General features: G+C 38.7%; 1 protein-coding gene across 9 annotated transcripts in view; it reads left to right on the top strand.

The window, feature by feature from the left end:
* Nucleotides 1–5,037: 5,037 nt before the first annotated feature.
* camta1a (calmodulin binding transcription activator 1a) overlaps nt 5,038–25,844 on the top strand; it is a 342,481-nt gene continuing 321,674 nt past the window's right edge. For 3 of the 9 annotated variants that reach the window (XM_037771703.1, XM_037771698.1, XM_037771696.1), the window contains exons 1-3: nt 5,038–5,462; nt 9,174–9,275; nt 21,595–21,698. In XM_037771703.1, the coding sequence (XP_037627631.1) occupies nt 5,306–5,462; nt 9,174–9,275; nt 21,595–21,698 (363 nt within the window). In that variant the 5' untranslated portion in view covers nt 5,038–5,305. The remainder of the gene's footprint in view (nt 5,463–9,173; nt 9,276–21,594; nt 21,699–25,844) is intronic. The other 6 variants (XM_037771695.1, XM_037771694.1, XM_037771700.1 and 3 more) reach the window with 3 other exon arrangements.

The following is a 25,844-nucleotide window of genomic DNA, read 5'->3' as shown; positions in this document are numbered from 1 at the left end:
CTGACGCCACCTTGTGTTGGGGATGAATGACAGCACAGCAAACTGTATTGCATTTTCTCTCCGATTTTTTTGCACTGTACAATATGAATATTATATATGAATATTTGGCTGCTATGATTACAGTGACAAAGCATTTTTTTGTTATTAATTTAATTTTAATTCTCGCGAAGTTCCACATTCACAAGTGTAAATTTACAAAAAAAAAGCGTAATTTCTTTGTATTTATGAAAGAAATGGATCTATATCTGTCAACAATTTTCTTCCTCACATAACAAAAAAGCAATGAAAATAATGAATGTATGCAATATCTTTAATGTTTTTAAGTGAAATTATTGTCATACTCTCGCGTGGTCTTTTTTATTATTATCTACTTATTTATTTTTTTGTGTGTTTTTTATTTTATGTTTGTTTTGTTTAATTTATGTTGTCCTTTTATGTTTGACACAGCACTTTGTTTATGTTTTCGCTATGCTTCTTTTGTATGTAAATGTTTTTAATGTTTTCTGCTGTTACTATGTATACTGTAATTTTGAAATAAACAACAAAAAAAAAAAGCACAGCAGCTGTATTCAAAGAGGCTTTGCTCATGTATTGACTATTGTGTGCTTTTCATTTTTAAGTTTACAGTTATTCATCATTATTGGGTTTTTTTATGATGGATTGTGAGGAGACATGCTATGGGAATGCAATCTTTTTTCCAAAATAAAAAAAAGTAGGCTGGCATTTTTTTATACAGCAGCAAAAGATTGTTTTTATCTTAAATTGCTAAAAAAAATAAATGTATTTCTATTGTGTGCTTCTCATTTTTAAGTTTATTAAAATTGATAGTTATTTATCGTTATTGGAGATTTTTATAATGGATGGTGAGGAGACATGGAATGCAATCTTTACTGTCAAAAGAGCCATTTTAGGCAAAAAAAAATTTAAAAATGTCTGGAGCCGCAAAACATTTGAGCATTGAGATGAAGGTAACACAGTTTATAGTCTAAGTATATAGTATATAAGTCTAATGCAGTGAGGGCCAAAGAGAAAATGTACAACGGAGTGTTAGGGCCACATTGAGGGAAAAAACATCTGATTGTAGACTGGCATTTTTATACAGCAGCCAAAGATTGTTTTTATCTTAAATTACTAAAAAAATATATTTATTTTTTATTATTTTACAACTAGGTCACTTCATTTTCCATTTAGAAAAAAACATTTGAATATAGTGTTCAATTTAAATGCAATAAAATGAATATTGTAGATAGGGTACATATAGGTCTAACTCTAAAAGAACATTATCTGCATCCTATCCACCTAGGAACAATTCAGGCTAAGGGGGTGAGAAAATCACTTCACTGCATTAGGTCTTTCATTAGTTCATTATTACTTTCTTTGCAATAACAACAAGCCCTTGACTATATAAGGCGCCCGAGCAGCAGCAGCAGCAGCAGCAGAGGAGCTGTCCTTTCAGCACCACCAACTCATACTATACACTGCATTTCAGCACCGGCGGCCACCAGCCTGCTAATGTAGGACGAAGGCTGTCCTTAAGTGCTGGAGTTGACGCGGGTGCCAAAAGCACAGTCTATTAAGCACAATGATGTGTAATTAGATTGCCTGTAGTCATTTAACGTACAGCCATACGATTGTCAAGCCTATGTAAGCCTAACTGCGCCACAATGATGGAAGTTGAAAACCCTGACAGCATCGTGAACAGAGTTAAAGTTTAGATGGACTCCACAAGCAGTTTCCTCCTGGTTGGATCCACATCTCTCAGTAATCCCCACAGCCTTCCAGCATCATGGTGATGCTATATCTGAAATCAGTTAGACATGTCTAAAGGGGAACATAAAATGTATGGAACAAACAGGCTTTCAAATGTAACCTGACATCTGGACACTTGATTGATGGACTGTGCAGACCATTACCACTGCTTGATATGTCTGCAATGTTTTATTGATTGTTTTAAATTGACTACATGTACCCAGGACTCCCTGAGTGGATTAAATATAGCAAAATGAACCTTAAAATCAAAACAAGACATGCAAAAATGAACACTTATTTGCTGTTATGGATGATTATCATTTAACACATAGCCATACTATTGTCAAGCCTATAGCTATAGGTTTAACTGCTCTACAATGATGGAAGTTGAAAACCTTGACAGCATAGTGAACAGTTAAAGTAACTGTGTTGGCAGTGGTCTTCAAATCTGTGCGTTACATCGACCCCAGAACTGTTTAGATGGACTCCAACAGCAACTACTGCTAGGATCCACATTTTCCAATAATCCCCGCAGCCTTACAGCATCATCTGACATCAGGTAGACATATCTAAAAGGGAACAAACCATAGACTGTATGGAACAAACAGGCTTTCAAATGTAACCTGACATCTGGACACTTGATTGATAGACCATTACTACAGTTTGATATGTCTGCAATGTTGTATTGATTGTTGTTAATAGACTACATGTAGCCAGGACTCCCTGAGTGGATTAAATATAGCATAATGAATCTTAAAATCAAAACAAGACACGCAAAAATGTTCGCTGATTATAGGGTGAGTTTAATGTGGGATAAAAAAACTTTTTTAATGGCCTTCATTAAGTTTCTTTTTAACATAGGGTGAGTTGAAGTTAAGTGGCACACTGCCTAATGTGGGACACCTATAAGCTCAAAAGGTCAATGGCATGACGTGTTTGGACTAACTTAATGTTAAGGGAAGAAATTTTGGTTTTTGGTTTTGAAAAGTGGGACAGGATGATTTGCCTAATGTGGGACAACATGGATTGTGCAATAGCAATGGTTATTTATAGGTTTTTAGTCTTCTAATGCATTATTGAAGATATTTAAGGTGAATTGCAAATTATATTCTATAATTGGGGGTGGCTGCATCTTTTTTTGGTTTGATTAGGACACATCCTGTGGATGTCGGAGTGGTACTGGGTGTGGATTTAATGTATTGGCTTATTATCGCAATATTCCAGAAGTCTGAAATGCAAAAAATGTCCCACATTAGGCTAATTCACCCTATCTAAAAATGACAAATCTGTTTCTGCGGAGAGGTTTCCTGTTATCAGTTGTATGAAACTGAATGATCAGTTTAGATCAGTGGGCCTACTGTATCTCAGAAGATAGGTTGAATTTGCCTAATGTGGGAAATTTTTTTGCTTTTTCAGATTTCTGGAATATATTGTAATATGAAACCAATACATTAAATCCAAACCCAGTACCACTCCGACATCCCCAGGATGTGTCCTATAATCAAACCAAAAAAAGAAAATGCAGATATCACACTCACGGTGACATGAGTGTGATTGACCTTTGGGCGGTCTTCACACAGGGTGCTTCCTGATTCATGATTGCTCCACCCTAATCTATGATTGGACATTTGAGCTGTGATATTATTTTGATCACATGGCACCACAGCTTGTATTAACCAATAATTTGATTGACTTTTATTTGTTTGAGGAAGACCTACACCCACTGCAGCTTATAGGTGTCCCATTTTAGGCAGTGTCCCACTTTACTTGAACTCACCCTATGTTAAAAAGAAACTTAATGAAGGCCATTAAAACAGTAATTTAGCTTAATATCAACAGCACTAACAGAGTTTTTTTTCCCCTCAGGAATGTCATTGTTTATTCAGTTGTGGGATGGCTAAAGAAAAGCTCCTTTTTCCTGGAATACACTGCAAGCTAAGTTGAAACTGGGAAATCTGAGTACTTTTGATGAATTTAAAACATTAATGAAGACCTAGAAACAGAGTCAATCGGGAGCTGTCTGTGTTTCTGAATATTTTCATTTTAACGTTGGCTTCAAACACTTGATTTGAATGTGTTTTGTATGATATTATGCTATGTATTTATTTTGCATTTGTTCTATGTTGTGGCATCTGAAACTTTAATGTAAATGTTTAAATGCTGCTGTCTTGGGCCAGGTCTCTCTTGCAAAAGAGATTCTTAATCTCAATGAGTACTACCTGGTTAAATAAAGGTTAAATAAATAAAAATTAAAAAATAAAAATGAAGGATATCATGTAACTTCACCTCTACTGAGAATGAAGTTCTTTATTTTTACTTGGGATGCTGTTCATATATTTAATTTGGGATGCAAATAAATCTGGGATAGTTTATATATTATATTATATTATCATTCTATGAGATATGAGTTATTAGAGGAGAAGTGAGAAAGGGGTAGGGAAATACAAGTTTTACTTCTACACCTACTCCTTTTCGGACACTATTACTCTTGTTTTTGTTTGTTATTATTTTGTAACAGTTTTTTTTTATTTTTTATGTTCGAAATAAAGTCTTTCATTCATTCATTCATTCATTCATTCATTCATTGTTTATTCAGTGTAAAACAACTTTATAGTGGGACTGCTCAAAGACTAAAATATTCACAATTGAATTACTAAAAACTCACCCTATGTTAAAAAGAAACTTAATGAAGGCCATTGTTACATTTATTTATCGTACACACTACATTTATTTATTGACCGACTGTACACACTATGTTCACCCATTCACTCTGTATCTTTTATATCTCTATTGTTTTTTTTTAATAATTTTTGTATACCTTTACCTCTCCTGTGTTTCACTCTGTTTGCTGATGTTGCTGCTTTAACACCTGAATTTCCCTCTGGGGATTAATAAAGGTTCATCTTATCTTATCTTAAAACAGTAATTTAGCCTAATATCAACACACTAACAGAGATTTTTTTATCCCTCAGGAATGTCCCTACAGTAATGAACCCCCTACTGTATCCCTCTCTCTCCCCCTCTGGTACCTGATTGTTTATATCATGTTTATTTTTCCTTATAGCTTATTTTGTATATTGTATATTGGTAGAATTTCAATCTTTTTTTGTATTCTTATTTTATTCCAACGTTTTTATCTATTATTTTGTTATTATACTGCTTATTTGCACCAACAAAACCAAAGCAAATTCCTAGTGTATACCTCTTACACCTGGCAATAAACACGATTCTGATTCTGATGTCATTGTTTATTCAGTTGTAAAACAACTTTATAGTGGTGACGACTCAAAGACAAAATATTCACAATTGAATTAGTCTAAATGAAGGATATCATGTAACTTCACTTATACTGAGAATGAAGTTCTTTATTTCTAATATAACAACACTTCACCATCTTTTAACAGAAGCGTCATCATGGCAGATCTGCAGCGCCTCTGACACTGTATAAAAAAAAAGAAAAGAAAAGAAAAAGCAAAGCAGGCTGGTGGTGTCAAGGTGAGGAGGAGATGTGTGTGTTTTCTCTCTCTCTCTCTTGTCAGTCACCTCCTCGCAGCCAATGGTAAGTTGTCCTCGCTCGGACCGACTCGCCTCCTCATCTCCTCCAGTCCCTCCTCGTGCTGTCCTCGCCGTGCACGCGCGTGGTACCCACGGTCGTGAGGAGGAGGAGGATGTTGCGCGTGAAGGGGAAATGGCTGCCGAAAACAAGCCGGAAGGTAAGAGAGAAATATAATGGGATTAATTTACTAGTATGACCCGCTGCTGCGTTGCTTTTTTAGAAACAGTTGCAACTCCTGCGCGGAGGAGACGACAACACGGAGACGGAGACATTTCCTCGGTTAGAAAAACGGCTCCGTTTGTTTTTCCTCCGATAGAGAGGCAGCTATAAAAACGTGGAGACATTCACCTAGCCCTGCTAATATTAGCTTGCTTTCTTAGCCCCAGCTACTATTCCCATCATAGCACCACATTTAAAAGCACAAACACAGCGTGGTGTATGAAAGTAACGCGTTTATTTCAGCCGAGATGCGTGTTAAATGTGGAGTAATTCAAGTAGTTAACAACAAGGCTAAGTTAATGACAACATGTCATTGGCGTCGACTAACTTCTTCTCCTTATTAACCCAGCTTTAAAGACGCTCGGTTAGTTTATCTGTCAATATACGGCTCTCTTTTGCAAGGTTGTTATATAAGCATTAGTATATTCATTTGACATCCTTTTTTTTAAATGTATTAATCTAGTTTTTTAGGCTCGTTCAGCTCCATCCTTTTGAAGCGCGAGCATTTTCTTTTTGGGCATATAGTGTTTGCGAGTTGAAATAAACGGATTTTTTTTTTTCTCCAAATGCCAATTATAGCCTACTACTTGGCCTATATTCGGTTTGAGACATCTTAAACGTTGTAATGCCCCGCTCCAGCTTTTGCAATGCCCTATCGCACTTGAAAATGAAATGCCATCACAGCAAGAGGAAGCAGGAGGGAGGATGGAGATGGAGACAGAGTATAGGAGCTCCTCCAGCAGCAGCAGCAGCAGCATCCACTGCATGCTGCTCATTACACTACTTCACACATTGGACTACTAAATGATGACTTTTTTTTTATCCCCTCTGCTTATTTCATACGGCTCACTAACTTCAAATTTAAAACGCCACTAGACTTACTTATTTCCTGTTTAGTGGGATATTTTACTGCAAAACATATGCATAAGAGATCTGTTCTCATTCAGAGAGGCCCATGGAATTTTTTGGTGAGTAATTAAGCAATATATGAAAATATAGATGTATTACATCAATGCTAAAGGGACTAGTTTTTCTACCCAGCAGTTAAGAGTATTTGAACCACGCTGGAATTAGTTATGTCTTTGCAAGACATTCTTAGATGATACAAACATAAAGCAACTTAAACATGTGTTTAATATATCATTGAAAATGAAGCTTATGTGCATGTTTATGTCAATTTTCCTGTTTATATTATTTTTTTTTGTTATGGTCTCATTTATGTCATACTTTTAACTGTTTTTCATTAGCAGAATTGAGTATAATGATCATTAATTCAGCATGTTCCTGCTTTTATTCCTAACTTGTGTTATTTTTATATACATTTATTGATTTATATTGAACCTTAAAGTGGAACAAAATACTCACGCTAGACTTTAAAAGTGGCTGCGTGATTTGAAAGCAAGGAGAAAAAACCCCAAGATTCATTAGGTGCAGCTGTTTCTGTTCATGACGTATTGTTGCAGGGCTTCGAAACCGAATAGATCTCAGTCAGAGTTTGGTGTCAGTAACCTTCAACGTGAATTCTTCTTGTAGAATTTAATGTTTCAAATGAGAGTAAACAAATTGTCTATATGAGGGGAAATGATAGAAGACTGTTTGGATGTCAGTGTGCCAACCACTAACCAGAGTCCCACCAGGGGGTGCTATTGAGCTACAAAAGCCCACTACTTCCTATATGAGGGATCTGACTGTGGCTATGACAAAAAAAAAAAATAAAGACATCTGGTTTTATGATAGTAATGACTTCACTGTGGTGTATAGGCCTAATGTATTCATCTACATAGCTGAACTTAACGAATAGGCTCCGCTTGTTAATCTCTCCAACACAGTGGAGCTCTCACTTGAAAACCCTGGCATGAAAGTCCCATTGCTGAGCAGGTTAAGTTATTTTCAGTGTTCCTGTGAGGCCGGTCAGTGGAAAAAGGAGGAGGAGGAGCAAGGGGAGCACACACAGAGAGAGAGAGAGAGAGAGAGAGAGAGAGAGAGAGAGAGAGAGATACCTCCACATAAATGTCGTCTCATGCAAACCTGGCCCTTAAAGCTTTTTACATAGAGCTGTCATGCTGGATCTTTACTTCTTCATCCAGTAATGTAGTTTTAAATTTGTGCATCACCATTACAGTGTTTACATGTCCCTGGATGTCGGGTAGCCACTGAGAGCTGAACGGCGTTTCCTTAACCTTTTGTCCTTGTGGTGTATGTGGGCAGTGCTGATCTCGCTTACTTGTTTGGCAGGTCTTATGATGGCCCGTAACAACTGAGGGTTACATCTTGTGTTAAACCCAGGGGCCATGACCCAGTCTCACTCTGTAATGTAATGTTTACATCCTGGGGTATTTCTCTCCAGCCTAACTGATTGTCAGGGCCCTTGGGGGTGTTTTTTTTTTCTCTTCTCTTCACACTTGTAAAAAGCACCGTGGGTCCGTTACTTTAAGTACAAGGCCTGGAGGGCACTGAAAAGTCAAGCTTGATACGTCTTACGCCGAGACTGCTCTGGATAAGCCAATGGTTTTATGAATCTAGCAGAGTAGATAGTCATAAAAATGTTGCTGCTCAAGAGCCAAATTTGAGAAAGGAAACAAGCACTTTTGTAAACACTACGCTTTTGTGGTGTGGGGATGCGTCATAAAAAGGAAACATTGTGTTAAAGTTAAATCTTGATGCTTTTAATGTGAAGTTGAATATTGATACTGCCAATTTTCTTTTGTGAACCTAGCACAACAGTGTAGCATATTCATTTAAAATTACATTAATGCAAGGCCAATGATGGAATTGTTTACTGACATAATGAATCTCACACAGGTGTGTTAAATACATATATAATGCAGTTTAGTGACAACAGAAAGGTCGCTTTCTAAAATGTGAAATTTGGCCCGTAACCTCAGCTGTGTTGGAAGCAACATTCCTCTTTTATTTCCGAGAGGATGCAGTTTAAAAAGTTCCATGATGTTATCATTTCACTCAAAGTTCAGGGCGAAGCAGCAGCAAAACATCAAGTAAGCACGCAGTCAGCCATTAACTTACAAAAGTGCTTGTGCAGCAATGGTATAAATATTTCCCCGCCGTTTTGTAAAGAAGGATGAATTTAACCTCTCCGCGATGTCGGACGACTCGCTCTCCACAGTTTTGTGTTGAATCAGGCGCTACATTTTTTTTCCCTCTCTCCAGCCTTTTTAATTGAATCAGTGAGGTGAGGATGGATGGGACCCGGGTCCGGTCTGTGGTCGCTGAGATGTATCATTCGTAATGCCTGCCTGTAATAGACCTTTACTGACTGCTTTGCACGGCCTCCGCTGATTGATTGTATTGATTCATCCAGTTTACTACTGATACAATAGGGAGTGTTATTGACCCGCATCAAACCAGGCCAGAGCTACAGTGACCCTCAGTACTGGCCATTTCTCTTACAAAGGTACAAAAATATCCAGTCAATGGAGAACTTCACTGTTTTAAATGACAATAGACTAATTCACTGTGATTAATTATCCATATCATTAGCATTATTAGCATCATATTTTGCCCAACAGCTCTTGTGTGTTTTAAATGTATTTCAATATACTGTTTGTTGCTTACATGGGGTTAGCTATCACAGGCTGGGAGACTGCTTCTTTTCCTCGATTTTCTCTACTTTTCTCTTTGCCTCCTGAAGGACTGAAGAAAGTTCGTAATCCGGATCGAATGTACAGATCAGCAGTGTGTTATGCTGGCCACGGTCCACCTAAGAGTATCAGTGATGACACAGAGACGAACAGTAAGAGTCAGTTATTAATACTGCATTGCCGCTCCGAGAGGCCACTAGCCGGCCAATCTATTATTCATTCATTGATTCATTTATTTACTTCTTGATTTCATCCGTCCCCCCACCCTCATGCCCCCCCACCCCTCCTTCTTTTATTCTCCTCCAGCACAAACACCTCCTCCGGCTGCTCTGTTGATTGAAGTGTCTGCTTTACGGGATCACGCTGTCAATAGCTGAAGCGTTGTCGTTAACTAAGAGTGATTGTTTCAGGTTGAGGCCAGGGGATCAGGACCTGAGCAGACCCTCGGAGAGAAAGCTTACACGTTGAGCCATCAATTATGGCCCTGTACTTGGCTTTTCTCTGCTTGTCTTAAAGCTGCATTTGATGGGGGGGGGGGACATCTAACCAAATAGTCTACAGTATGACTTTAAAGGGGAGCTACGCCCATTTTTAAAATTCATACATGTTATTCCTATGGTCTAAGACAGTCCAAAAAATATTAGTAAACATGAACAACTCTCTCCCAAATCATACATTAGCGTGCTAAACTCAAATTTGTGATGTCATCGGGTATAAAGTGTGAAACTGCTCCATAGACAATGAATTGGGAAAGATATTCTAGATGACACTGAGAGCACCCAGGGGAATGATCTGAGTATATGGGTACATCATCTGTTTCACAACTGACAACACTACAATAGAATAAAGCTCATTTGGGTATAAAAAAAGGAAACAAACATTCTGTGGGTCCACAAAATCAGCCTCCCATTCATTGTCTATGGAGCAGCTCCAGACTTTTGGTGCCTTCAAATGGGGTCGTGTTTACCGTGTTCACGGGAGGAGTCCATATGAACGCCCCCCCTCTTGTGGTATTTTCTGAAAGCACCGAGTTCACGACTTGTGACGTGTTTGTTGACGTTGTCAGAAATGGCGGAGACCATGGAAGTTAATTTTTCGGTACATAATAAGTGAATATATTGTAATTTTAGTCGTACATTGTAATTCTTCGTGATTTTAATAATATGTCTGAGGAAAATGTTGATATTCCCAACGGCCTCCTCTTTTTCCTCTGCCCTTATGCCTTTGCATTTCCTGCATTATGTTACCCACTTGCTAAATTGTTAGCCTTTGTGGCTTCTAGACGCCGACTGTAACGTTAATATTGCCGTTGCTCAGCAGCAACCACTTGAACGCCAAGCATATTGTGTATACGACTTCCCATGTTGTGAACACAAGCTCACGAGTTTCATTTGAAGGCACCATTTATACCCTATGACATCACAAGCTTGAGACTTACTTCTCTGGTTTCTGGCTTTGAGAGTGAGTAGCTCATGTTCACAAATATTAATGAATTCATCTTTCCTATGCAATGGAAATAACATATTGGAATTCTTAATTTGGGTGGTGTTCCCCTTTAAAATCTTGCAAAACTAAATTATGACAAAATATGTATGCTTTTCTGTATCCTATGATATTTGTTTCCTTCAAATGTATTAGTCTTTGCCTTTGCCCCCCCCCTACTCTCTCATTATTTGTGCTCTATGAGAACTGTAGTCTAGGGGCAAAGAACAAAGACAACACAGCATCACAGCTGAGGTTTTTTTATGACTTGTAAAAACCAGCTTCTGTGGGAATTGCTTCAGTGCGCTTACAAGTCTGTGTACAAGTGCTATTTTCTGTCACAACCAAACAAAAAAGAAAAAAACAGAATCAGTCAGAAATATAGGCCAAAGTCTTGGTTTTATTTGTGGTGGATTTTCCCTTCATTCCGCTTTAGAAAATGTGTCTGATTTTAGCCTCTGTCTTCTTTACCCATTGAAAAAGCGCTCCTCTGTGAAGCAGATTGTTTCTCAGCAGAAAGGAGCCCCATCATTGTTAATAAATACACCAGTCTCTTCGCTGCTGGAAGACTAGATCCAGACTAGAGACTGGGTAATTAAGTGTGCTCATGTATTGTCATTTCTAAATAGAGAGTCTGAAATCAGCCCCAACCTCCTTGTTAGACTCCTCACTCGATGTCTGACACTGGGAGAGCTCTTCTGCACCAAATCTTTTTGGTATTTTTAAGGGATTTAATGGCACTGGACTGCTCGTGCACATCTATGAAACAGGGATGCAGACTGTAACGGGGACATTGTTGATAGACTTTTTTGCGTTACCCCCTCATGTGTGACAGCTGTGACTGACAATAAGTTTTTTGTCAGTCTTGCTATTTCCCCTCATGTTATTGCGTGGTATTACAGTATCCTGTACCCATGTCAGACACCCTGTTTAATGCGTTCAGCCTGAGGGTTTTTTTCTGCCTCATCGGGACACTCTGTAGCAGAATACGGCAGCAGCTCAAACAGGCAGGTAGACCATTGATCTGAGTAATCGTCTGAGTAATTGTGGGAGTAGTTATGATACAGAAAGAAGGGGCTTTGTTTGTGTGCATGTGAAAGCAAGAGGGAGAAAGTGGAAGAGAACAAGAGCAAGAGAGGGAGAGAGAGAGAGAGAGAGAGAGAGAGAGAGACCTCACCTCTGCTCTCCTTGAGATGGGATTTTTATGGATGGGTGAGCTTGGTGAGGGCTGAGAACACATAAAGAGTCATTTTCAGTTTGTTGCAGGCAGTTAACCGTGTGTGCATGTTTATTGAACTTCCAGTAATAGGCCTAGGCTTTTTTTTATTCAGCTGTTTGACTTTTTGACAGTCTTCCCTTATTATGCTTTATTATACTGTACTATTAGAACCACATTAGTGCATACAGGGTATATATCACAATGTAATTCTGCCACCCTGCACATGTTGCATATTGTGTGGTCATTAGGGACAGGAAAAAAAATCGATTCACCTATGTAGCGCAATTTTTTTTTTTACGATTTTTAAAGTTTTTAATGCCAGAATCAATATATCTGCTTCATTTGAGTCTATGTGGAGGTAGAAGGAAGTTACCGCTTTTATTGTTGTAGTCAGAGTAACGTGAAGTCATATCCGTTCCGTATCCGTACCAAAACAACAAGCAGAAAGTAGAAGACGGCGGAGGGTCTGCATGGATACAACATTTATGGAAATAAGATTGATTGGATTATATTCACCATAAGTATAACACATTACATGTCCCTTATAAATTAAAAAAGAAAATACCACTAATTAGTGAGGGAAATGTCTTTATTCTTTGATTTTTGGGTTGCTGGAAAAAATGTAATAAATAATGCTTGACAATGACTGATATATTTGACTTCAGGGCATCTCTGACTACATACATGCTGAAAATCAAACATTTTTACTGTATTAATTTAGACATTTTCCAAAATAAAAGTCCCTAGAAGTGTATGATTCAACTTTTTCCCAGGGTCTAGTGTTAAAAAAGTTAACAAAAATCGTAATATTGAATTGCAATACATATCAAATCGGCACCCAAGTATCGTGATCGTATCGAATCGGGAGATAAGTGAATCGTCCCAGCCCTAGTGGTCATACTAGAGGTGCATAAGAAATGATGTCCAGCTAGTGTAATTCAAATCTCTTACTGGCGTTCAGTAAGTCTTTTTATCACTGGGAGGAAAAAAAACACCTTTTGCGTCTTTTACAACAGCTGTTGTGTGTGTGGCAGGTCAAACACTCACCCTAGATGCTATAGCTAGAAGCCATGTGATGTTCTCTTTGTTTCACAGTAGTCTGTTGTAACGTAGCAACGCTATAGTGAAGTTCAGGAAGTTTTGCGCTTGTGGGCAGTGAGTAATTTCACTGTATGTAAGAGTGTTATCGAACAGGCTATAGGGCAAATGATAAAGATAATTGGTTTCCCAGTCCTACACTAACATGTGGCTGTTTTAAGTCTACTTACTCCTTTCTATGTTCCCATCAGGTTGTGGGGAGATCTGTCACTGGACTGTGGGCCAATCATTGTTATTACTGCCAGGGACGCTGCCTAAATCGTCCTGTGTTGTAGTAAAGCTCAGAATCTCCCACAAGTAGCAGGCTATAGACTTACTTTGGTCTAATCAAGTGCTCTCTTCACTTGTGGCCAAGTACCACCAGTCTTCCTTGTAGATATAATGGGTGATGTAGAAACTCAAGGTCTGTGCAAATTATTTTGCAAAGTGACGTTCCAAGCCTCTTAAAATGAGAGATTTTGGACTATCATGTAAAATAGAAATGTGACAAAATGGAATACCATTCACTGTGCAAAAGGGAAATCGTTTTTTAAATTAGTTTTCCATATGTTTAAAACTTCTTTAAGTCAATCACATGATAATATGTAATCATTTTTAATGATTAATCTTTGCGTTAACATTTTAAATGAGCCTGGAAGTCATGACGTAAATGATTAGTGACGCATTTTGGGGGCTTAGCTGAATCACAGGTCCTAATCTGAAGGCTGCAGGGGTAATATCCCATTACTGTAAATGCCACGGCAATAGCCTCCTGCAGGTTAAACCCCCTCCACCCCTCCCTTTACCTTTCATTCTTCTTCTTCTTCTTCTTCTTCTTCTTCTTCTTCTTTTTCTTTCACGCCTCACAACCAGATTGATCGCTTTTAATTGACAGCATGTCATCAGTTGACCACTGAACCTTGGCTGTCCGAGTTCATCTCTGCTTCACACTTGACCACATTCTTTTTTTTTGCGTTCATCTGCCATCATCTTGTAACCGCTGTCACCATGTTAACCTGTCACTGCACCTTCACCTTTGGTCTGAGCTTCAAGTCCACTCTGTCATGGACTGGTTTGACACAAATTGCCTCCTGTAGATCTGATCTTTACTTTAGTGCATGTCGCATCCCGCACACTCCAGATGTGGATTGCATGAATTTGGATACTTGGATACATATCCATGCATTTCACTGACTGCATGCTGTAGAAACTGTTTCGTTCAAATCCCCTGCTAGTGATGCAAGTACTGTACAATGATTTAAGTAATACGTGATGTTATACTGTTTGTGTCCCTCTCACTGTGACTGCATAAGTGTTATTCTGTGTCCATATAATGCAGGGATTAAAGCTGCAGTGGATAGAATTGGAGCAAATATGATTTAAAAAGTTATTTTTATAAAACTCGCTATATCCTGACAGTAGTGCATGGGACAGGTAATCTGAAAAACAAATCATGTGCCTCTGTGTCCTCCGGTGTTCTCCGGTGCTCCTAATGGAATTTGCGAAAGTTTGTGACTGGGCATCCATGTTGAGATCAGTTGAGGAAATACCAAGCGCCGCCCACCAGCTGGAGCAAACTTTCTCATTTTACAGCTAAATAGTACACTACAAGATGTTTCTGAAAACATTTTACTTGAGAGATAGGCATTACAGTAACAGAAAATGTATTCATATTTAATCAGTGCTCCCTAGATTGACCGTTCGATTGAAGTTTGCTGATTTACAGCTGCCTCTGTTGATAAACAGCCAATAGGAACGCTCTCTCTCTGAAATGACCTGTGATTGGCCAAAGTCACCCGTCACGGGCTAGATTTTTTAAAGCCTGAAAACAGCCATGAGGAGGTGCAGAAGTCTACACTTGAATTACAATACGCTGAAAGGTTATTATGGAATTTTTGCCCAAGGATGCCAAAAATATTCTGCCTACTGCAGGTTTAAGTGATAAAAATATCCGTTGCTTCTTCAAAAGTAAGCTTTTGGAACAAACATTATTGTTAGGTGCAGGGTGTGGAACAGACGAGGGTGCATCACAAGGTGACACAACACAGCTTATTTTATCTTTAAAAGGACTCGATGTTGGCAAATGAAGTAAGCTCCCTTAGGTGTAAATCACCATATTGGGAAATGTGCAAATTACTTTGTGATGTTAAAGTGATGGCCCATCCTTAGGGTAGGATTTGACTCCCTCCTTTACATATATTGAAAGGTTTGCTATTTATTTTGTTGTTATCTACATACAGTATCATTCACAGCCATTGATAACTTGTTGCTTGGCTACAGTTTATGTGCACCAGATGAAGGAGTTTCGGGTATCTTGGAATTTCTCCTCCCAGTTGATGAAATATGTCTGAGCTAAGCTTATTTGGCTGACTGGGCTAAATTTGGAGCTAAACTCTTAGGGGCATTTTTGGTCCGGCCCAGTGGATGGCTGTCATCCAACCTAATGATAACAGACATTGCCATAGGCCTAATTCAGTTTCACAGCACTTCTTACTGAACAGAGATGAGCGAGCCAAATGTTTATCCACAGGACTGCTTGTTCGTCTGTGATTCACCTCCCTCGTGTTACAGGTATAGCAAACGAGCAGATATACCGTTACACTGATCCTTAAGCCATATTAGTCACTGAAATGTTTGCATTCAAACGGTTACTTTGGTTATGCACCGCCAGCAGCGATTTGTTGAATGATCTATAGCCAAAACATTAGCTTGCAATTTCTCCACAATGTGGGCACAGATTAAAAAGAAAAACTGTCACTCCCAGAGCGCTCTGAGACAGAGACGGAAGAGAGAGGGTTTTGCGTTCAGGGCTCGGATATTGATTAAAGATTTGTTTTTGTCAGCCTTTCCAGTCTCATGACCCTCGCTCTCGTCTCTGGGGTGGGGCTGGAGCAAGCTAGCATGACAGATACCCTTAAATTTGGCCCAAGTGTTTGCCTTAGCAGCCAGGATCAGTGATAATCCAAACATCAGCAGACAGAAATATATATCTTTATACCCGTTCGACAGAGGGGTGATGTGAATTATGAAGGGGGCACAGGCTGCCTCTGTTCAGCACACAAATGACCAGTGATGGCAACGTGAAAGCTGCAGACCTGTAGCCTCCGCGCTCCTCTCCCTGTTTAGCCTTTCGTATGTGAGCCCGCTCGTCAAGATCCAGAATGTAATTGGCTCCGGTGTGCCAGCTCTGCTCAGCACATCCTCTCATGTAACAAGCTCTGGTATCAGCCTGTCTTGCACTTTAGTGTTTTACAACCAAATAGTAGTTTTCTGTGTATCCCTTTTCTTGGCTAATGCACAAGCAGTCATTAAGCTTGCTGTTTCGACTCCAAAATAAATATTAAACCTTGCAGGGGAGTCCACAGGAAATGCAAAGAGTTCCTTTCAGGCTTTGATCATCTCCTGGTTAAGAAAAAAAAGATGCATTTACATTTTCAAAGCCAAATTTCTGTGGGTAATTTGTTGTTTATGCATTGATCAAATCAGACAATTTGATTAGGAGGAGCTTGTCTACTATATTCTGTAAACCTATTCCAAATCCGGCATCCAAGCTATTCCCCTGTCGGTTGTTTTCAGCTGATGCGCAGACCGCAGTATATGTGAATTTTCATGCCACAGTGGACAGATCTTTAATTAGTAAGCAATACTTTGTTGGAGCGCTCACAGTTCCTCCTTCACATCTGTGGAAAATGCCCGGTGGAGGGAACAGTAGACATACAGCAGTTGAAATACTATTAGCGTTGTAGATAAATAGGAGCCGAAAGAACAAAACCGTTTATGAGAGCGTAATGCTGTAGAAAAAGAAACCTCAGCACTCAACAGCAGTTATGTCGAGTTCACCTTTGTGTGCTTTGAGAGCCCCGTAAGAAAGGCTCTTGTGTAAAAACAAGGCCCCCTTCTCAAGTTAGACACGGACTCCCAGATTAGTGAAGGCCAACTCCGAACATCTGAAAAACAAGTGGCACATCTAAAGGACATGGTTTATTTAACAGCACAAAGCACAGTGCACTGTTTGAAACATGACAGTAGTAGTTTGCCTGTTCTTCAAAGAAATACAGTCATCCATATCCAAGATAGATAAAAAGCTTCGACAAAGATGGCCCTCTGTATAATCTAATGTTAATGTACTATAGGCAGTTAAAAGGCCTCCACTCTATGTGGACCGTGCGTATATGAGTCGACAGGCTGGACAGCTTCCTGGTTTGCCAGCTTTGCTTTTTTTCCTCTGCGTAGTTTAGTCTTAATTTAGCAGCGGAAATTAACATCCACACCAGCCTGTCTTGAATAAATAATGATTATGTCACAGCAAAAAATACCTCAAATAAATGCAGCACTAAGTGCTTTGTCCTGGTGATGCTGCAAACACCAGGGAAGCAGAATAGCTGGCTTAATTTGGATATTTTAAAATTACATAGTGTTAAAATGCATATATCTTAATAAATATTTCATAGCTTATATCATATAGCCTACTGTTATTATATTAGATACTTCAAATCAAATCAAATCCTGTCTGAAATTCATAGACATTAACAGACACTTGGGAGTGTTCCCTGTTGGTGCTCTGCCAGGCCTGTGGCTGCAGCCATATTCATGTCTTGCTTGTTTTGGGGCCTTTTTGCCTTCAGTTTGGTCTTCAGCAAGTGAAACATATGCTCAGATGGATTGTATTGAAGTCGGGTGACTTGATTTGACCGGTCAATAACATTCCACAGTTTGGCCATAAAAACAACTTGGTTGCCTTCTCTGTATGATTAGGAGGATCATTATCCTGCAGCATTGTCTTATATGGGACTATGGATATAAAAGGCTATGCAGTCTACACTGTTGTTCACCAGAAATGTGAACACCATCAAATACTGAAAGTTAGCAAATCCAGTGTTGGGGTTAGTGCTGGAGAAATTTTAGCTTTTGGATGAATCCCATTCCCAATCTGTAAATTGCATTTTTAAATATGTGCTACAGTCAGGGAAGGGGGTGTCAAATGTCGTGTCTAGAAGGTAACCTAGAAGTTGCGGATCTCTCGCGAGATGGTTAAGGTTAGGCATTGACCTCAAATGGTTAAGGTTAGGATAGGTCGTCGGGCAGCAAGTCTCCCGAGAGTTTCTGCAAGTTTTCGTTATGTGTTACCTGAACATGACAGTTTACAAACTGAGAGACGTGAGACTGCGTAGGTGAAAGTGACAGGTGTACGTCGGTGTTCTGAAAACAACGGGAACTCGGTTACTGTAGTTTGTCCCGTTCATTTGGCTTGCTCATCAACCTAGCCTAGCTAACGTAACGTTATTCCGACTCTCTGAGTCTTAACTCTATATGATACATATATGTGTAGACTCTGACCGTAACTTAGACTTTCCGAGGATATAGTGTATCGACCGACTAAACGTCCAGAAATTCACTTAGAAATTATAGAAAAAAGACCCTCCTTATTACTCCAGAACTTGCCTGATAATTATCACGTTTTCAAGTTTTCTTTAGTATCAAAGTAATTCAGAGATAGTTGTTTGCACATTCATTTGAACATCGCAAACAAGTAACTGCTAATAGTTAATTCGGCATACTTTTAACGGTGCTAATTTACCAAAATATAAACCAAATATAGGAACTAGTAACGGGGGTCACGTTGCCATGGCAACATTATAGTTCATGTTCCCCCAAAGCATCATCGGAACTGTAGTTCCAAAACTTGTCTCAATTTTGTCTATGAGAAACTACTGGTAATTTATCTGGTAATAAAACAGGTGAAGAAATTAAAAAAAAAAGTTCTACTATCCAGTGATACTTTAGAATATAAAAGCTTATATTTTTTAAATATGCCTACATGTTTACAACAAAACGTTATCCAAAATGTGTCCAATGTAAATTACTCTGTCTGCTGTAAAAATATAAATAACATCTGAATATATATTGAGGGTGTGTTCGTAACAGAGTTGTGTCTTATTCACATTCACTGTGTTAACATGCACATTAGTAATCAATCCCCAGTTTCAGCGGTAACCTGATTTCAGAAGCGTCCATGTAAGGTTAAGGGATTAAGAGAAACCCAGTTAACACCTTGTTAGTCCTAGGTTGCTCTGTTGCTTGAGGAGGGGGGGTTGTTAGCTGACAAATACAAGACTGGCATTTCAAAGTAAAATGCATGTTGCAGTTGTTGTGTCACCTTTTCACGTGCACAGCATACTGAACTGAGATATGTTTTGCATATTTCAGGGGTCTGTGGCGTGGAGATTTGTAGAGCCATCAACACTTTGCACAAAAACATGTCGTGCAATAATCGGTGTAATTATAAGATTGCAAAATTATTAAAGCCAAGTGAAAGATTTTATTGCATTTGTCAAGCATCCTCTATGCTGTATATTTTCATCCCAAGTATTTTAGCCTGCTGGCAGATTGAGCAGACATATCCCCCACGGTAGATTTCTATCTCGACTCTCCCTCGGTGAGAAAATCCTCAACATACTTGAGACATATTCCAATTCAGCTCTGTCTCAATGGTGTCATAGGAGGGTGTGCCAGAGAGCAGCGCTGAATCCTGAATAATCTGTGCAGAGACAGACTTGCCATATGTATCTGCCGCTGCTGCTGTCTGCCGGTTGCAAAAAGCAAATCTTCAGAGCACATTTTGTAGGATGGGACACGGCCAAGACTTTGTACTGACCCGTGCTGTATCTGAGTGTTCATCCAGTGAGATTTTGAATTTGTGAGTGGGCTTCAATATTGAAGGTTCTCTTGCTCTTCTGGAGCCTTTTAGTGAAAGATAACATATGTGGCACTGCATTAAAGCTAGACTACAGCTTCTTGCTCATTTTAAGTTGATGCTGTGTGATAATACGTCGAGTCTACACATAAAAAACAACTTCCTTTTTTCTTTGGTACCTCTCTGATCACTCAGTTGCAGCGTGTATTCCAGTTCTGACGGTGAAACCGCTCCGGTGGTACCTCGGAGCAGATGCTGTATGTGATTCTTAATTGGGCGAAGCGAATGATTACAGATACCTGTGCAGCTCATATAAAACAGTGTGTACATGCAGAATTATAGGTACAGATGGAAATTGCAAATGCTACATATCTGCTCCTGCATTCCTCTGGGAGCGATGATGTTCCACCTTACGCATTACACTCAGAGGCTCCAAGCCAGCGCCATCTCTGTGGACCTACTGCATTCATTCCCGTTGAATTTTCCATATGGGGGTTTCTGGGCAGTAGCACTCTGTTCTTTCTCGCTGTGATGTACAGCAGGCTACATACACCCTTGTTATATCCTCGTAATCAAGTGCACTACTGGATTATTTGTACGGGGCTTCAAAGTGGTGTTTTGCTTCGGTTGAACTTTTTTCGCTTCTCTTTTTTTTCCCACAGTCAACTACTGATATCAGCCACCCCGGGGATCCATAGTCAGCACTCATATTCAGGCTTTTTCTCTGTCTCTCCCTTTACATGCCCATTCCCTAGTATCCTAACCCACACTTCTATAAATATGAAAGAATGTTTTCTAGCTTTAATGCATTTTCAAGCATTGCAAATGAATGCAGTATTTTGCGTTACCTTTTAGTGAATGAATTTACATTCAATCCACACACATTAAAACTGAATAATGTATTCATTTGCACATGCTTGAACATTACCTGGATTAAGTGACTCTGCATCCGAGATTTGCAGTGTTTCAGATCGTAAATGCTTTAGATGTGTGGTGTATACAAAAGATTAGGTGCTCACAGTCCGTGTGAATGGGGGACAGGAATAACCTAAACTTTAGTGGCAACTAGAGACAAGAAAAGCTCATATTGTCGTCTTGCTGTGCTTTAGATGATACGCATGGTGAAATATTTCCTCAATGACACAGCCTTATATAAGTCTCTATCCACCCTTTGTGATGAACCATATACACCTTTTCGACACAGACTTTTCAGACTTCAAGGCAGCTGATATTACTTTATTTTTGACTAGTACTGTTGCATTGTCTTTTTTGTATTTAAATGCATAAGATCCTTGCGTAGAGTATTCTAATTTCCACATAAGCCTATATCTCATATTCTAATAACAAAACACAAGACTATAATAGGATTTTACATGATATTATAATTCCAACATGCTTTTGTCTCCTTAAACAAATATAATATGTTCGCATTTAAGCCATCTGCATATTTGAGGAGGAAAAGAATGCAAGAATGAAATATACATTTGAATGCATCCATGCGTGAGGGCGTCTTTAAAACCTTACTGTTTTTATAATGGTTGTGAAATGTAAATTATGGATTGAACAACATACTGTACATTATGATGTAAGCATTGGGCCTAGTAATTGTAATTATTTCCCTGAATAATATACCACATTCTGTCGTGCCGCACACACATTCCCATACTAAATCCCCATGCACTTTAAAATCACTCAAGGGTGTTTATTGTGTCTAAATAATAAATAGACACAGCCTTTACAAGTTGACAGTGAAAAATTTCTGGCGAACTCCCCTGATAGAATGCATTTCACAGTAAAATAATTTAGCCGAGCACAAAATAAGAATGTATGCAATACTCTCTTCTTAAATTAATTTTCCTAATTCAGTTTGGGGATAGTTATTTTACAGTCAGTGTTTTGCTGCAGAGAGACTGATGGGCTGATAAAGAGGGGAGATGAGCAAGTCAATAAGGTATGAAGCCTGTGCTAAATATTCTGTTTTGTCTCGCTCTTGTTCTAGATGAACATGGACATTTGAAAATATACCTGCCCAAGAAGCTGCTTGAATGTCTACCAAAATGCACCTCGCTGCCAAAGGAGAGACACCGGTGGAACACTAATGAGGTAAGGCCACTGCTCCTTATCATAGCACTTTCTGCTCAATCCATCCCGTTAAAACAGCACCTTTTCCATAAGACACGTTGTACTTTCAGGCTTTTTTCAGACGGATGTATAAACCATGTCAAGTCTCATTAAAACAACCTTTCTTTTAGGTGCCACGATCCAACAAAATATCACTATGGAAAAAACCCGTTATAACTGCTCGCATAGGTTACATATTTAGATATGTCACATGATAAAAGTGAACCTGTTACTAGGGCTGGGATGATACACCTATCTCCTGATTTGATACTAGCATGATACTTGGGTGCCGATTCGATATGTATTGCGATTTTTAAGTATTGCAATTCAATATTACGATTTATTGCGATTTTTGTTAACTTTTTTAACACTAGACCATGGGAAAAAGTTCAGAATCATACACTTCTAGGGACTTTTACTTTGGAAAATATCTAAATTGATACATTAAAAATGGTTGATTTTCAACATGTATGTAGTCAGAGATGTCCTGAAGTCAAATACATCAGTCATTGTAAAGCATTATTTATTACAATTTACAAAAATCAAAGAATATAGACATTTCCCTCAAAATTAATGATATTTTCTTTTTAATATATAATTGGCATGTAATGTTTTATACTTATGGTGAATATAATCCAATCAATCTTATTTCCATATATGTATTTTGTATTTACAGTATATACAGTTTCCTTTGTTAACACCTTATTTTGAAAACCGGACGTGTATATTTCCGCTAACTTTGCCAAAACCGTCGCTGGCTCTGAGCTCCCCCTGTCAGCTCCGTTTTATTCATACATCCAGGGTCAGCTCCATCGGGGCTGTTGGAATGCATTTAACATAAATGTCAGTATATGGGTGCTCTACAGTTGTAGCGTCGGCTGGCTTGACCGCACGTTACTGAAATACGATAACGTCTCCCGTCCATGACAGAGTTAGCATGCAGCTTTAGCCGTGATGTCTAGATCTGCTTTTCCTGACAATGTGTGAAACCCAAAGTGTTTCCATACTTTACTGTATGTGTTGTATTTACCACTTTGGATTTAAAATGTGAGGGTGCAGGTCGTATCCATGCAGACCCTCCGCCGTTTTCTGCTTTCTAGTTTCGGACAATTTTGGACAATTCAACATGCTTGTTTTAACTGTATGAAAGGTTTTTAAAAGATTTATCATTATTTATTACTATATTTCTCATATTTTTATATTTATTATTCATTACGTTTAAAGTGAAACTTCAGAAACATTTCTGAGTACATCACTTTTGCAATAATTTAAGTGTAATGATTTTAAAGTTTTTATATTTTAGTTGCATCATATTTTTTTCCCCTGACATAGAGAATTCATTGCCACTGGGCTTTGCATGGATAGCCGGACTTTTTAGTCATGATACAGTATGTTCTTTGGTTGAATAAAAAAATTAACCACAAAATAAACAAACATTTCTCTCCCTCTATCTTCACGTTTAAACTGAGACAGTTGTAAAATGTCTATCTCACCTTGCAGTTTATGTTTACTCTCAATTTGCCAATGCTCATTCTGCAAGGAAACCCTGTTTGGCATAAATCAAAGGTTAAAGTCAATTGCACGTTCAGCTGTTATTTAGCAAGCATTATGAGGGGCTGTCGATGTAAACAGTGTTTAACATCGGTGCTGTGGAAGATCAAAGTGTCTCGCATTTCATCTTTGCATCACATTAGTGAAGATAGCGCACCACTTTACATTTTCTCTCTTGAAAATCAAATCCCCAAATGCTTTGCTTTTGTAAGAAGATGTCACAGATGCCTCCTGTTATGGTTTTTCTTTTTCTTTTCCTAGGGACCTAAAGGATGTTTTTTTTATTTTTATTTTTTAGCACTTAACTTAAAATACATTTTGTCTTGTGTGATGTTTGTGGAGTTGCACATGTTCAAAAGTATGTTTTATATAGGAATGTGCAGTCATAGTTAGTGCTGTCTAAATCTTAATCTACTACAGGCGTGTAGTAGACATATTTTGTGTGGTAATTTTCTAAATGCACAAAAAAATTGAAATACAGCCCAAACAATCATCTTGATCCATACACACATAGTATCTGATGTGCATTATTTTACTGCGTGGTAATTCTATTCAAGTCTTAAACACTGTATTAAGACTGTATTTCCCTAACAGGGACTTCCTGTGTGTTGCTTCATTTGCCAACCTGCTCTTTTTTCTCAGGGGACAGGTTGATGAGTTTATCTCTTTTGTTTGATAGATAGAAGATACTGGTTGTTCTTGTCTAAGAATAACTGGTTGTAATTAGCCCTAAATACACACCATGACACATCTTCAAACCAATATGCAAAAAATCAGCCATCCATGCTTTTGATTAACACATTGTGACCATATAGATATAGTCATCTGCAGTGATGAAAGTTAATTGACTGAAAAACAACCAGATGATAAGGCACCAGACAGGCTCGTTTCTAAGGAACAGGATACTCGGAAAGACAATCTGTCATTGAAATACAGTTAAATATGATTTTATTTTGTGTAGTCAATATATTTTAGAAAATGGACCAAAGGAATTCATTTGTCTGTGGTAAAGATGCGGATCTGTGGAAGTAGACACAATTACAGTGGTGATTACTGCAGCGAGAAAACACACATATCACTTGCAGTCTCCATCCAAGTCTCCATCTGTCATATCTTTGCTCACAAGCCCTGCCCTAAAAAATGTATAACGCTCTTGTGTTTCTAATTGGCTGATGTTGTAACTTGTTTGCCCTGTCTGACCTGCATTGTGCTGCTGGCAGTCTAAATTAATTAACACAGCTTTGAAATTGATCTCAAAATGTAAGTCTAAGCATTTGCTGGGGATAAATGCTGTCGGCTACAGTTGTTAGCATGTCTTGTCATTTATTACCAAATTTAATCATAACAGACATTTTTCAGAAAGAGCAGCATGCTGTTGTGTTACTGGGCTGCAGATGCAGCTGTGGATGTTTTGGTGGGCCGATGCAACGTTGGAAAAAAATGATCAAAAAAAGACGGTTCCGGTGGTGTTTTGGTATGCATGCCAGTAGTGTTTTTCCAGGGTTGAAGAGAGCAAGGCGACCTTTCCTAAAATCAAGGACGTTTCTTTTTGTGCAGACCATGCAAATCCGAGTGTTTGTGCCTCATTGGTAGCAGACAGGCAGGAAGGGAGGGATCAGAGAGGCTCCTTGTCGGTGCAATAGTGTGACTCTTAGTGAAAGTGACACCTCATCAATTCTGTGCATATTTCTGGCACTAGCTCAGCATGCTTAATGCACTAATTTTCCACTTCTTACGTTTAAGAAATCTCAGTAGTCTGGTAGGTTAGAGCTGCTAATGTTCATCTGAAATCATATATTTTCCCCAGACAGTTTGGCCGCTTTATGTTTGAAAGAGATTGTTGTTGGTATGGCGGGCTTTCAGGTAATATAACATGGACTCTCCAGCAGACAGAGGTCTCCATTTTTATTTGCATATTTAGCTCAGGTGGTAATTAGCCAGTAATTGGTTTTCGTTGTTTTATGGTAAAGTTAACTGTTGGTCTAGGGACTGTAGCTTGGTAACAAACCAAAAAATATGAATTGATTATGTTAACTTAGGTGACTCACTGCAACTTGCACTGTTTTGGAGAAGACTCTTACAAAACAACAATTTGGAAAAAACTCTTTATTTGTTTATAGTAAATCACTTAGTTTGGATTATTTGAAGTGGGGTTGTATGAGGTACTTATCCATAGTCAGTGTATTACCTACAGTAGATGACGGTTGGCACGCCCCCAGCTTGGAGAAGCAGGCATGAGTTAACAACACGGGAGCAAAGCAATATGCTGCTGTGGACGGGGCTGGCAGCAAAACGTATTTTAGCCACCTAAAAGAAAGGCCCATCTTAAAAAAAAATGTATATAAGTTAAAGTGTAGACTATGTTTAGAATATTTTCACCACTTTATCCTGCTGTCAGACAGCCCTTTCAGATGGGGAACTGAAGCGGTTATCTATGCTCTCTAAGCCACCAGACTCCATTGACAAAAACTGTAATTTTACTTTGCAGAACACAGGAGTTGCTGACCTACCGCTGCCTCGATCGATTAGTTAGTCTGTGTTATTGTGTGACTTACAGGTGGGCCTTTCTTTTAGGTG

The sequence above is a fragment of the Sebastes umbrosus genome, chromosome 6, assembly GCF_015220745.1.
Source record: "Sebastes umbrosus isolate fSebUmb1 chromosome 6, fSebUmb1.pri, whole genome shotgun sequence".
In the NCBI taxonomy this organism is placed as follows: Eukaryota; Metazoa; Chordata; class Actinopteri; order Perciformes; family Sebastidae; genus Sebastes; species Sebastes umbrosus.
This window is presented reverse-complemented; position numbering and strand designations above follow the sequence as displayed.